The following is a 16,222-nucleotide window of genomic DNA, read 5'->3' as shown; positions in this document are numbered from 1 at the left end:
TGAACTATTGATATAATCTAATATTATTTGTAATACTGTAAATATATTTTAAATGTTTGATATCATTACAATATTCTAACAATTAATCTATGTAAATTTTAATAGTTAATGTTTATTTTCTTTTAATATGTATTAAAAGAAAATAAACATTAACTTTAATAAATGTATTAAAGTGACCTTACTTGAATATATCTTATTTATAACTAATATCTTACTCATATTACAAATGCGAAAGTTCATAAGTATGGATGGACATTTCACTTGTTCACGCAAAAACTACTGAACGGATGTTGATAAAGAACAGTAATATAGCGTATACTTCAGAATAACACATAAGCTATACATTTCATGCGCGTGAAACCGCAGACAAAGCTTGTATTTTACATGAACAACCCGGGGCATAAGTCCCGGGAACATGTCGCAGTTTCCCTCCCTGCCACACGATGGGACCGGCTCCCGCACGGCATCCATGGAATGCCAAAAAGTTCGTCTCTCAGTTTATAACTATATTCCCAGATGGGGATACTGTTCGCTCTGCCTAGCCCTTAATAAATGTGCAAAATAATTTAATTATTCATATTATATATAGTATTTTAATTTATTTTTGAGTATATTTGAAATATATATTATACTAGATGTCTTGGCAAACGTTGTTTTGCCATAAAATAAAAAAAAAAGTGGTGGACTACCCCTAACATTTAGGGGGATGAAAAATAGATGTTGGTCAATTCTCAGACGTACTCAATACGCTCACAAAATTTCATGAGAATCGGTCAAGCCGTTTCGGAGGAGTATGAACAAAAACTGTGACAAGAGAATTTTATATATAAGATTTATACTATATATCTAATATAATTTTTATTGTTACAGTTTTTTGCCATTACTGCACTACAACTCTTTCTATTTCCACGTAAAAGTTAGCTGGTAGAGAATGCCATATGGCTCGCCTTTTATACATGTGATTTCGTAGAACAAATATATAAATATATATATATAAAAAATTACTTACATTTTATACCAATCTTGGTTGTAATTAATTCAGCCAGATCCTTGCAAAATCCATAATATTCATTTTGACCGTATTCCGATTGTTTCTGCATTATGTATGGTTCTTGTAGTATTGTAGTTATAATGTAGGTCTTATTAGTATCATACAAGGTAGGGGGTCGTTGATGAACGTATTTTGGTTGTATGGGAATCAATCCATTCATATCCGTCCATGTTGCTACCTATATTAGGCAAAAAGATCAATGTGAGTAATAACGATCTTTACGTTTAAATATATATAGATGTTTAGTAGTATCTAAATTATTTACACATCCTCTCTCATGCACATACACACAAACACACATACCATTAAATTATCTATAGTAAACTCTCACATACTCCACACCCTGCTAGAAGTTGTATAATTTCACCTCACAAACTGATTTATTAATATTTTTAAACAAGTATTACATAGTAGAATAGGACTACAGGACTGAGCTTTCGATCTAGTTCAGACTGCAGACAAGGAATAACTTGTAAGTTAATTTAAACTAATAATAATATCTCAGGACAATTCACACAGCGCCATCTAGTCCCAAGCTAAACAGAGCTTGTGTTATGGGTACTAGACAACTGATATAAATATATGGATACATTTTTTTTGTAAATAAATACGTATTATACATAGAAAACACCCAGACCGATACAAACAATCATAGTCATGAATACAAATGTTTGTACCGTGCGAGAAATCGAACCCACGGCCATCGGATAGTAAAGCGGTGTGCTAAACCACTAGATCACCGAGGCTATCAAATTTGTAAGATTGTAAGATTTTTTAATTAATTGTTACAAAATACTAAGTGCATTTGTGTAACTCAAATGAAATACGATACGATATATAGTGTAATATTCATTAAGAGCGATAAAATAACATTTTTATTGAATTCTGAATAAAACAAATACACCTTCTAGAAAAACAAAGGTAAAATTTCCGAACTTTCCGTCGCAAGTAGCCACCGGAGAAATAGCACTAAAAGTTAGAATGCATTGATTTATGAACGCTGAAAAATCATTAGTGAGTTGTGAAACAGGAGTGGGGTGAAATAAAGTTGAAATTAACCTTTTGTCGAGAATACTTGCTAACGGATGTGCGAAGTTTACCTTACATTTAATAACATTCTTAAAAAATGGAAAATCTTTGTGGTAAAATTGCTTTCATTCGACGTTTCTAAACACTTTTTTTTATATAGTCAAGTGAGAAATTTATAGGAATTCTGAACGTAACAACTGCCCGAGTAGAAGAAACGTGTTAATCAGCAGTACCTTTATAAAAAAAATAAAAAAATCTTATTTCTGAATTTGGTCAGTTATGTACGCAGAGCAGTACAGAAGCCAAGACCGACTGTCCAAAGTTAGTGAAACTACTGTTGTAATTTGTGCATGCGGAAATTGCTGCCATCTATATATATATATTGTTATTAAACACAAAAAATTACCTAAAACTATTATTTTAACAAATTTTGTAAAGTTAAATATTGTATCACAATAAATAGTTTGTCTCAGTAAAATAGATTTTAAACACGTAAATCTTATAACAAGAATATATTGTTTTTTACCAACATTAAGAATCACTATTAAAAATGGACACGGCTTTGGGAGCAAACGAAAAAGTGTACTCATTTTCATGAAGTGTCGTCATTCTGTCATATGAGGTAATAATAAAAATCTAAATAACTAGCGGTCCTGGCAAACGTTGTATTGCCTTAAAATAAAAAAATTAGGGGTGGACTACCCCTAACATTTAGGGGGATGAATAATAGATGTTGGCCGATTCTCAGACCTACTCAATACGCTCACAAAATTTCATGAGAATCGGTCAAGCCGTTTCGGAGGACTATGGGAACGAAAACTGTGACACGAGAATTTTATATATAAGATATATTATACAAAATTATTAATTATAACCTTCAACATAGCGCTTGCAATGGTCATTTCGACGACTTGCAACGTAAAATTGAACCTATGTCCCTCTTCATTGAATGAAATATTTCCTGTCAGGCCCTCTATATCAGTCTGAAAAAAATACAACATGATTAATTTTTTTTTAATTCTAACACATTAAATCTAAACAAATAACTTATTATTAATTTCTGTTACTGATTTGTGTACAATCTCTTGTAACATATAGTAATTTTAAGAATAATAATAAACTCTTTATTGTGCACATAGAAGAAATACAAGAAGAAAAAAGAATAAATAGAAAATCAAGAACAAATGCGGTCTTATCGGTATAAGCAATTTCTTACAGACAACCTCCAAGATAGAACTAACGTAATTAATTTTAAGTCTAATAGTACAATGTTTTTACCCCATTTCTCTTAAGTTAATCTATAATAATATATTAATTTAAGAGGAATGCACACATATATAATTCGAATGTGATACGCTTATTACCATAGAATACAATTACAGAAAATGCTCTTTTCCCCTTTTTTATATATATTTAAAGAATATTAATTTACCTACTCTATTACATATTATTACTATCTTTTTGTTATTACTATTAATTTTAATAGAATATTAGTAACTACGACACTCTTCTCGATATGTTTACTAAACTATTCTCAACCATAGCCTACGCTAACTTTGTTTTATAGTTTTAGATTTTATTTGACAGAAAATATATTTATTATCTATATAATACATGTATTCAGTCACATGATAATGTGGCGTAGTGCTATTCATGTATGTATGCGCCGGATAGCAGTCCATTATGCTTACACCCATTCAATCTTTACCTACGCATTAACATGACGCCCCTAATGTCTTTGGTATCCTTAGGCTATGGTAACCATTTACCATCAGATAGGCCGTATGCTTATTTGCCACCATAGTAGTATAAAAAAAACCATTCCGAATACAAAATATCGATTTACATTAGTTAATGATTGCAATGATAATGATTATACAAATAAAAAGTTCATTATTAAAAATTATTTTATATTGCATAATGATTTTCATCAAATAAATTAGTTGAAATTATGCAGGCATAACCCCATTTGTTTGCAGTATAATGAGGGTACTTAATAATCAGAATTATTTATTGATGATCGCATGTATTTCAATTAACAAGTTCACGTGCATGAAAATATATCGACTGTATTCAACAAAGCATATAAAGAAATGATATAGTATATAAAAAAATGATCAAATAATATATTTGATCATTTTTTTATATACTAGACTAGCTACTCGTCCCGACTTCGTACGGGTACATGTATTATATAAAGGTTCTTCTTGAATCACTGTAATTATTAAAAAAATCGCTTTAAAATCCGTTGCGTAGTTTTAAAGATTTATGCATACGTAGGGACGGACAGACAGCGACAGCGACTTTGTTTTATAGTTTATTTGATAGAAAAACTATTTATTATCTATATAATAAATGTATTTAGTGACATGATAACGTGATGTAGTGCATGATATACATGCAGACGACGGATATCAGTCCATTATGCTTACACCCATTCAATCTTAACCTACGCAATAACATGACGCTCCTAGTGTCTTTGATGTCTTTAAGCTACGGTAACCATTTACCATCAGGTGGGCCGTATGCTTATTTGCCATCATCATAGTATATAATAAAAATAACACGTAGCCATAAATTTAACATGATTTAAATAAACCTTAAAAAAATTATTATCCTAATGTTTATTACGTATAATTTTGTAACAGAAAAATAAATAAACCTGATACCAATTACTAATTGTGGAACTAACTCCATTATGCTTATACCCATTCAATCTTAACCTACGCAATAACATGACGCCCAGGTGTTTGGTATCCTTAGGCTATGGTAACCATTTACCATCAGGTGGACCGTATACTTATTTGCTATCATCGTAGTATATAAAAAATAACAATATGGTAAAACTCTACGTTTTAAATAATGAATTTAACATGATTTAATTAAATCTTAAAAAAAATAATTAATTTAAATAATGTATGATTTAATTAAACCTTAAAAAACATAATTAATTTTAAATAATGTATGATTTAAATAAACCTTAAAAAAATATTTTAATGTTAATAATCTATTACATATAATTTTGTAACAGAAAAATAAACAAATCTCAAATCTGAACAAACTGTTCAAACCATTAAACTAGTTTCAAAAAATAAGCTTCACCAAAAAAATTCACTTAGTTATATAAAATAGTAATATATTTTTGAGTACCTTCTTGATCAACCTAGATATTTTGTCGCCATGCTCAAAAGGTACTACCCAACTTTTGCCTGGGTTACAATCGATCACTTTCGTCGAGTTGGCTTGTCCTGCGGCCCGTCTTAAAGCATTCCTAAAAGCATCTGGCTTTTTTCTCCACAGTCTTCCCAGAGCGTCCATTAGGACTTGTACACCGTCGTACATAAGAGCGGTTTGAGCCTATACAACAATGTACATAGAACATTTATATATAAACACAGTACAATGCAAAAGTCACTTAAAAAGGTAGTAATTTTAAGTTCAAATTCAAAGTTAACAAATTAATTTCCGTACGTATAATACATGTTATAAGTATATACATACTCGAACTTAATAATAAACATAAAATATACATATATTTTTGTTTTATTTTTATTATAATAATTGCATTTTTGAAGAATCTGTCTAATTTTACTATATTTTTTTATTATAAAGGTATATAATTTAACCTTATGTTTTCTATTTTATTTTAGCGTTACATTTTGTTTAAGAGATTATTATATTTTAAGAGATACAATAAATGCTCATTATATTCCTTGCCTTCTATCTATACATATAAATAAAATTGGAGTGTCTGTTTGTAACATTGAAATAATCGTTTTTTACTACATGCATATGAATTACATACACCAAAATAACATTTTTTATAATTTTTGTCTGTCTGTTTGTTACGGCTAATCTCTGAAATGGCTATACCAATTTGATAACAATAGACAAATTTTGACGGGACTTTTTTTTGGCAGGTAGCTGATGTAATAAGGAGTAACTTAGGCAACTTTTATTTTAGAAAAATATAGTTAATTTCACGCGGACGAAGACGGAGAAATAGCTAGTAATAAATAAAATTGGAATATACCTGACTTTATAAATATTATTGACTTTATTATATTAAAATTAGCTGTAAGTTTATATTGTATTAATTGAATAAATACAATATATAAATTATAATCATTATCGATATATTTGATTAGCTTTTATATAATGGGACTATAAAATCAATTTTAGCTGTATATATATGGAACTGAAATATTTAATAAACATAGCACACAACTTGGCAATTGAAACGAGTATCTTAAAACACTTAATTGGAAATTCTAGAAATGTTCATCTAGAATAGAAAACACATTCTTAGAATTTCGCGCTAAAAGCATTCATTAAGTTTCTTATCGAGTGCATTATTTGACAATTTACGATATACAAGTATTTTTTTATGTCTAAATTTATATATTTGGTAATAATTTTATCATTTCTCAAATTCATATTACGGGAGAATGATATTGGCTTCAGTTTTTTTTTATGACCTGCCTGACTTCAACACTTGGGCTTCTTTCAATGATATGTAATGTGTAGGAATGAAGATAATATCTTAAGGAAGGTGTTACATCTGAATGTGGATGGTTATAAGGGTAGAGGAAGACCGAAAAAGTGAGGATGGACTGTGTGAAAGACGATATCGTACAGACGAGATGAAAGATTACATTGACCTTAAATAAATGGGATAAAGAAGAAGCAGATGATGAAATTCTTACTATTATATTACAAAAATTAATAATTAATATTGTTAAATTACAAAATCTAATTATAATTAACAACAAATACACAATATATACTTAATTATTATAAATGAACACACTATAAAAACGAAACAATACACAAAAAGGACAGTTGATGCTCCTTAAACATGAATTTCATGAAACACTGCAAAATACATTGGCAACAATAACAGTGTACACGAGCAGTGCGATAAATGATTCAGACAATATCTTCACATATATTGTGAACATCACCGTGTTAACAACTGTGATGAGTTAACTGTACTTGGAAACAATTCCACAGAGCACACGCTCGGGAACGAAAAAGGCCTAAGTGTATTTACTCAGCAAAAGGGAGATCATATGGAATAATAATTTATGCAGGCGTGCGGTACCCACGGTTTCATTAGAGTGTACGTGAGTTAGTGAAATCTACATAAACGGGTTATTACTCCACGTCAAAATTTTCTTCGTGAGATGCCAATTTTACCGCCGCGCCCGCCTCTTTATCCCCTGCATTAGGTTGTCGTAAAATTTTACTGATATTACCGCAACATATAAGATTTGTTATTTTTATTCCTAGTGAATGTAGTTGAGCAATATTCTTTTTTGTATGTGTATTGATAATATTGGAGTGATCGCTTGCTTACACATATGCTATACTATGATTATATTACGATGTAAACTGGTGTACCATCGGGAGCAAACCGCTAGATCACCGATGCCGATAGTTCAGTCAGTAGCTTCCTCCCACTTTGTACGGTTAGATAAAAGATAGCATATGGCCGTTTTTGCGATACAACCTATCGATATTGTATCTTATTACTTACTAGCTGTGTCCGCGACATCGTCCGCGTGGAATTTAACTTTATTTTTTTTAAATAAAAGTGCCTAAGTTTTTTTTTATCTCAGCTACCTGCCAAAAAAAAGTCCTGTCAAAATCGGCCCAGCCATTTCAGAGATTAGCCGGAACAGACAGACAGACAGACAAAAATTGTAAAAAATGTAATTTTGGTGTACGTACCGTATTTATATTCATATGCATGTAGTTAAAAACGGTTATTTCAATATTACAGACACTCCAATTTTATTTATATGTTTAAATTTAAATTTATTAAGAGTTAATAATAGAGTCGCGATTACCAGAATGAAGGAACGTGTTATTTTTTTTTAGAAAAAAAAAATCATTCCTCGTACATTTAACCTGTGTGCTTCAAATTTGGTTAAATATATTATGGTGAATAATTCACAAAAACTAATTAATAATTTAATATATATAAAAGATTGGACAGTTAAAAAAATGAAATGAATATGTGTGAAGTCACGCTTAAAAGCTAGTATGCGGATAAATACTTAATGAGTAGAAGACGTTAAACTAATAATTCGGAGAAGTAGCTTAAGCAGTAATAATGCTGCTTTAATGTAATACGATATTAGGTTTCCACTTACAACTTTACTTCGGGCAGATCCAAAGAACTGCCGCTCATAAATACTTAGAATTGTCCTAACTCTCGGTAATAATAAATGGTATAATATAAACCAGTCTGAACTTAACGATAATGCCAATGGAAAAGTTAACCAGAACTTTACAATTACGCCTGAACTCAATTTCACTTATTACTTTATTTTATCAATACAAAAAATACTTCTATTTTATTTTATGTACTTTCTCAATACTAGATATTATACCTCAGTGGACTATTTCAATAAATACCTATGGATAGCATTATAAAATCCTATACGATGTAGATATTTCATCATCCATAACAGATAATTCCTTTATGAAAAAAAATCATGTGATACTGGTAGAGCGTACTGTACCATGGGAAACCAATACATCTAAAGATCATATAATGAAAATAAATAAATATAACAAATTAACTAAAAGTAATTTTTTTGGACTACTCTAATGCTGTTGGCCGCAGCTGGCCGGACGTTAGGGGGCGAGTGCAGATAGCACTCCAAACCCGCGGAAGGACTTATAGAGCGGCTGAAGGCCAACTCCTGCCTGACGGATACGACTTGTCTGAGGACACCACTAGGGGTTCGAACCTCGGCTCAGGCCGTCGTAATATCAATCCCCGTTTGAAATGGACGGGGGATCGATCGGAGTTAATTTATATGCGGTCGAATTGGATTACTCTGCAATCTTCTAAAAGATCTTGGCCTATATAGAGCTGTAGTATATAGGCCAAGATCTTTTAGAAGATTTAGCATACTAGAACTTGTGTCTAAAGGTGCTATAGCAGGTTGCTAGATTAGTCTGGGAGAGAGAGAAAAACACAAGCGGTGACGTTGAATGCAGACGTTATATCTGTAAAGTCCCGGGAAATGTTAAGAATTACCCTATCTGCCACACGATGTGTACATCTACGCACAAAATTTTTATGCAATCAGATAATATTGTAGACAAATTATATATTAAGAAAAGATAAGATAAGATAAGATAAGCATTTATTGTCTATAACTGTTACATCATATATGGAAACGACCAGTTTATCCATTTCGGACGTACAATATGAAATTAAAATATACAATTACATCAAATAAACAAATTACAAAAACAAAAAAAATATATATATATATAAAATAACTATCTACAACACAACTCAGATCAAACAATTTGTCACTCCCCTCCACCAAGGTAATATTCATCTAAGTTGTAAAAGCACTTACACAATAACCATTGTTTTAAGGTTGTTTTAAATTGTCCAGCATCCAGTGACTTGATGCTATCAGGCAAATGATTAAATATTTTTATTCCACTTATGTAGGTACTTTTACTATACATATAACTAGAAGATCTCACGGTACAGATGTCATATTTATATTGCGATCTTAAATTACTCTTTATTTCTGTCCTTTTACAAAAATGATCCTTATTTTCTTTCACAAACAAAGCTATTTCTAATATATAGATACATGTCAAAATTTTAAATTCTTAAATACATTTCTCAATGAGTCATACCTATTGATATTATATATTCTACGAAGACATTTTTTTTGAAGTATGAAAGTAGATTGCACGTTGACTGAATTACCCCAGAATATTATCCCGTAAGTGAGTAAAGGATATATATATCCATAATAAGCATTTTTGGCAACACTTGTTGTAGTTATATTTATCAATACTGATATAGCATAATAGCCACTTGAAATATTCCTATTTATTTTTTCAATATGTGTTTTCCAGTTCATATGAGTATCAATAGTGACACCTAAGAATTTTATATCTGTTACTTTCTCCCATAACATCCCCATAATCCTACACCTGAATCACAATTCCCGGGAACTGCTCGGAGTTTACCTCTCTTTGATACGAGCTGTGACCGCTACGCATTAAATCCATCCAAAAGGTACAAGCTAGTAAGGTATACATAGTACAAGTGTATTTACCGATATGGTTCCCTTGAAACGTGTGTCCATCCGACGCAAACCGTCCATGAAATCGCGCACAATCTTGCGCGAGTGGTCGACGATGCGGAACCCTGTTATATTGACTGCACCGTACTCTGTGACTTCATTCTCCCAATGATCGTCCATAACCTGTTAATAGAAACCTATACTAATACAATAAGGCTAATAAAATTGGTTGTAGAATTGATGATGATGATTTCAATGCAAATCGCTATCGACGACCTCGGTGGTCTAGCGGTCTAGCACACCGCTTTACGACAGATGGTCGCGGGTTCGATTCCTCGCACGGCACAAACATTTGTATTCATGAGTATGATTGTTTGTATCGGTCTGGGTATTTTCTATGTATAATATGTATGTATTTACGAAAAAAAAAAAATTATTTATGTATTTGTATCAGTTGTCTAGTACCCATAACACAAGCTTTAGCTAGCTTAACTTGGGTCTAGATGGCGCTGTGTGAATTGTCCTGAGATTATTATTATATTATTATTATTATTATTATTTTTTAATGCTGTTGGCTGTAGCTGGCCTTTATAGTTTAGCAAAGGATAGGGGTAAATGCAGATGGCACTCGAAACAGTAGAAGAACTTAAAGAACGGCTGAAGGCCAACTCCGGTCTGTGAAACAGTATGTGTTATTGTATAGTCATTCTTATCGCTCAATCAGAATGCATATTGTAAGAAAACAGAGCCAGATAGCCTGTTGCTCTTTTGAACAGATGTTATTCAAAAATTCCAGGCCAAAATTTAGTGTAATAAGAACTACTAAATAAGAACAATTTATAAGTGTAAAATATTAAATATATACTGTAATCTACTACCATGCAAAAAATACACTTTTAGTTGTCAAAATTCGAATATATGTATAAGACATACCTACAGATAATATCATACCATAATTAATCCTATTATTTTCTAAATATAATACCACAATTAATAATTATATATTATATTAATTAATTATAAATTAAACTAAATTTATATAATTCTCTAATGTATTCCAATATTAATAATATTATAAAGAAGCACATATTTTTACAGTGGAACCGAAATGAGTGTTCACTTAACTTTTTTAATTGAGGCATTATATTAGAGTCGTGAACTACATTTTACAAGCAAATCGTAATCGAAAATGAGTCTTATTTACATATATAAAAAACGTACCATATATTTCGGATATATGTAGTATTTGCAGAAGGTATTATATTACCTTTAAATATACGTTACCGATAAAAAATTTACTATTCTGATATCCGATTTTAGTGTAATTTTTGCTGATTATAACAAGGTCACTAGTTTCATTTAATAGTTACAACAGCTTAAAAAGATCTTTACAAGCAGCCAAAGACTCGGGCGAAACTAGTAATAATATAATAGCAACATTCTTTATTTCATCATCATCATCATCGCAGCCCGGAAGACATCCACTGCTAGACATAGGCCTCCCCCAAAGATCTCCATGACAATCGGTTCTGCGCTGCATCCATTGCCTTCCAGCGATATTGAGAGCCAGTCGGTCCACCTTGCTAGACGCCTTCCCACGCTGCGTCTTCCGGTCCGTGGTCGCCACTCGAGGACTTTATTGCCCCATTATTTCAATAAGTCTAATATAAAGTACTTTTGAATAGTCATTTTTTAAATCTACCAATCATTGGTTAAGACGTATTATCACAGAAGAACAAACAAGACACTTGCGTGTTGCTCTTTTAAATAATTATTCATTGTAATGTTTATAGTACATACCAGTCCACTAAGCATATAGTGATAAGTCCGTCGGCCAAGCTCCACTTTCCTGACATGTCCCAACAGGATATTTTTAGCATTTTTTGTGTTGCAATCGAGTACGATCCGCTTGTTTCCCCATCGGTCATGGTGTTCCAACGATAGCAAAAAATCCAAGGCGTCTGATGCGTTATTGATTCGTTTCACCATAGTTATACGGAATGCTGTACGCCCTGGCTGCATGGATTGGTATAGTTGTTGTAGACGTAGCAAACCTGATAAAAAAAAAAGTTTACATTATTGACGACCAAAAATGTTAAGAAGTTTGGTGCACTACATTATTTTCCGCTGATCACGAGTTCGATTCCTCACACGGTACAATTAAATATTAATTAATTCAGTAGTCAGGGATACATCACATAGATTTAATAAATCAAGTTAAATGGAGCATTAAAATTATATATATCTTATATATCATTATCAGTTTTGACTAGCATGCGAGGTAAATTTCTTACTTTGTTACTGTTTAAAAATTGTGCATACTGTAAACAATTATTTGCATAAGACATACCATTTTCTTATAATTTTTTTTAATAACTAAAAAAAATTGAAAATTTTATATATTTAATATGAATTTAATCAAATGGTTAAAAAGCCAGATCAATACATAATTACATATTTATACGGGTATAGTTTTCGCGAAGATCTAAAAGTGTACGTTAATTTTTTACATTTACACTAGTGTGATAGTACAAATAGTAATATTAAAAATAATCTTTTTTACATACAATAAGCAATTGTTACAGACAAATCGAAAAAGACACATAAAAAATGTTTCTACACCATCAACAATATTGACAGCAATAATTTATACTCGTGGAATATAAACCAATAAAATTCGTACGCGTGAGGAAAATATAAATGTAATAATATAACATTGACGTTGCCACAAGTATTTAGGTGTCGTCTATTTTGCAGCACTCCTAAACCAATTCGAGTCCACACGAATTCTATTGAATTAAACGCCCCATATAAAACAAGCGAAACGAAAAAGGGACAAAGCGTGCTCTGAAGGGGTAAAAAAATAAAAAAATAACTCTTTCGCACTACGTGAAAGGGAGATCCAAGAAAGTATATTTGGCGGCGTCGGTGGTCTAGATGTTTAGTACATTGCTTTATTGCCGATGGTCACGGGTTCCATTCTCCGCATTTGTGTCTGTATGGCTGTATTCTGTGTATATTATGTATGTATTTACAAAAGAATATCTAATTATTTATATTAATTATCTAGTACCCATAAAAAAGGCTCTGCTTAGCTTAGAACTATCAGAACTATGAAGAACTTCACACAATGATGAAGTATCCAGAGTTATTTTCAAGAAAATACATTATTAAGTATAATAATCTATTCTACAAAGTAGGCAATCTGTCTGGCCTAATTTTCAGTTAAGTGACTTTTTTATATGGTTTATTATATATGAAAAAGGACATACGGTAAAATAATTACCCAATAATAAGATATAACACATAATACATTATCCTCTAAAATTACAAAGCATAATGCATATAAGATATATATGTAGTTCTGTTTATATAATGGCGACAGTTGCCTGCAAAAGTATGAGTATAAATATATTAATTAAAATAAATTTAAGCATAGAATGTGAATCGTTAAATACATAACGTATACAAAAGAAATTTAATATAAATAAAAAATATTACGCTAATAATAATCTGTAGTCATCAAAATAACAAACTCGTGAACATCGATTGTGAAGCTGTATTCTTAACACCTTGACCACCGAGGCCATGTCTTATTATATCCTATAAATATTATTTATTTTGTATTATTTAAAGACAGGGCAAACTTTTACAATTTTTACACTTCTTTCGCTCATTAATGAGGTTCTTTCCACCGTGTTATCTGAGTGATAATAACTCACTTTGCAAGTTGTAAATTTTATCATAGGCATAACGTTTTCTTCACAAGAAAATGACTTTTATCGTACTAATATTATAAATGTGAAACTTTCTAAGGATATTTGGACATTTGATACTCCATCATTTCTAAATTGCTTGACAGTATTGAATGAAACTTAGTACTAACATAAGCGTGTCTGGGTATACCGCTAGTATAATATCACAATGCACATATCGATCTGAAAGTAACAAATTTCTTCAATATACTGTTTGTTTTCAAGACGGTTCGGATTTTTACATAATTCAATATAAAAATGGTGACCCGTCCCGCATTCGCACGGATGCAGTACTAATTTGAAATTCTCGGCTTGTTCTATAGTATAACATTCATATATTATACATAAAAACCTTTCTCTTGCATTAATTTATCAATCGCTGAAAACTGCATTAAAATCCATTTCAAATCCATTTAAAATTTATAAACGAACAGACAGCGGCGGTCAATAAGAAATATCGCTCTGGGTTTTACTTCTTTCGATATTAAGTGAATATAATTTAGTCTGAACAAGGACTCCTCACTTTAAACCACGTATAATCATTTAGTTACTTTTAAATTTTCGTGTTCAATATACATTATTTAAATTATTCTTTCAGCATATATTTATCCACTGGTGGACGTATGCCTCTTGCATAATTTTCCACTTCAGTCTGTCTGTGGCGTGTCTTGTCCAGGTCGATCCTGCCGTCTTCCTGATATCATCAGACCATCTGGCAGTTGGTCTGCCTATGCTTCTGCTTCCCATTCTAAGTCGCCACATTAAGGATCTGTATGTCCATCTGTTGTCTTTGCTTCGGCATACATGACCAACGCCACTTTAGCTGCGCGATTCTTTGGATGATGTCGGTAACTCCAGTGCGTCTTCTGATCTCAGTATTCCGCAGTCTGTCTCGTAGGGAGCCGAGCACCGAGCCGAGCCGAGCATAGATCGCTGGTAAAGGTATTTACCTCTCTCGATGTTTCGATTAGTTTATTTGCCATAAAATTATTCGTGTTAAGATCCATTTAATAATTTAAATCACGTACAATCATATGTGAAAGGGATTCACACTATCCATCCAAAATGATACATACATAGCAAACATGAAACTTATTGTATAGAAGATATCTTATAACTTCTTGTCAATTTGGAATCCGTTCCATGTGGATCCTGATTTTCCCTTCTCACTTTAAAACTCACACAACCCATCCAATATGATATACTCATAACAATGTTGAATATTATAATATACAAAATTACTCATTATTTCGCTCTCCATTTGGACATTGACTTTCTCTTTTCTGTTTCAATCATATACAATCATACACAGTTTCACACAATTCATCTAATACGCTATAAACTAATCAATCTTGAAACTTATTGTACAGAAAACATCTCATTATTTAGGTATCCATATGTATATTGACTTCTAATATCAAATCATATTCTCTTCTTCTTCTTCCTTTGCACACAATCCATCCAATACGACACACATAGCAATCCCAAAACGTATTATATAACATATAAAATATCAACAAGGAATAAATCTCATGATTGCCTACTTTTCATGCAGCCTGATCACGTCCCATGCGATCCCGGAGACCCCACGTGCGTCTATCGCTGCTCAGAAGAGCCATTTAGAATCCTCAATCACTCAATTTTCAGTCGTAAAATTCAGTGTATCTTCATTCATTGAATGAAATGTAGAAAAGGGTGATAGTTGTTTACAGGGACCTATATAGGGACCGGAAAGGCAATGGTGAGAGGGCATAATTCAAATATCATTTTTTTGGGAGCAATCCTGTCGTGAAATAGTACTCGTAGATAACTAAATTTACATATAAGATGTTATGATTTCAAAAAAGGCTAATATTAAAATATGATTTGTATTAATTTTAATTTCTGACTAACTCTTAGGTCGTTGTAAGGAAGTATTTACAAACCATAAAATCTACCCAGGTGACGGTAGGCTCGTCCCCTACCAATGATCAAAAATGAGATGAAAAAAGCTTATGTATCAATTTTTATTTAGGATTATATTATTATATTTACAAGTGCCAGGAGCATATATATCTCATCTGGAATAATAGTCATGATGATACATTTATTTTATCAATTATTTAACATCACTCATATATTTTACATTAAAAGTTTAATATCGGCCAATGTCGTAGAAGTCAGGAAGTTTTGATCGATGACAATATTTTGATTCCCGCAGACCAGCAGAAGAGTAAAAACGGATATATAATACTATGTATGTATAATAAAAGTTAAGAGATTCTTTTATGAATGAGTCAGGAAAATATTATCGTGTTTTTATATAGACACTTTTA

The 16,222-nt window shown here is 31.5% G+C and overlaps 1 protein-coding gene across 1 annotated transcript in view; it reads right to left on the bottom strand.

Annotated features, from left to right (window-relative positions):
* LOC131851104 (glutamate receptor 1-like) overlaps positions 1-16,222 on the bottom strand; it is a 124,639-nt gene that overhangs the window by 34,771 nt on the left and 73,646 nt on the right. Inside the window, exons 5-9 of the mRNA XM_059201538.1 lie at positions 11,953-12,206; positions 10,186-10,335; positions 5,231-5,437; positions 2,956-3,063; positions 1,010-1,229 (exon numbers count right to left, since the gene is read on the bottom strand). Of these exons, the coding sequence (XP_059057521.1) occupies positions 1,010-1,229; positions 2,956-3,063; positions 5,231-5,437; positions 10,186-10,335; positions 11,953-12,206 (939 nt within the window). The remainder of the gene's footprint in view (positions 1-1,009; positions 1,230-2,955; positions 3,064-5,230; positions 5,438-10,185; positions 10,336-11,952; positions 12,207-16,222) is intronic.

Source organism: Achroia grisella, unplaced genomic scaffold (assembly GCF_030625045.1).
Source record: "Achroia grisella isolate CSIRO2021 unplaced genomic scaffold, CSIRO_AGI_Agris_v1 utg1173, whole genome shotgun sequence".
NCBI classification, from domain to species: domain Eukaryota; kingdom Metazoa; phylum Arthropoda; class Insecta; order Lepidoptera; family Pyralidae; genus Achroia; species Achroia grisella.
The sequence above is the reverse complement of the archived record's forward strand: the minus strand, read 5'-3'. Positions and strand labels throughout refer to the sequence as shown.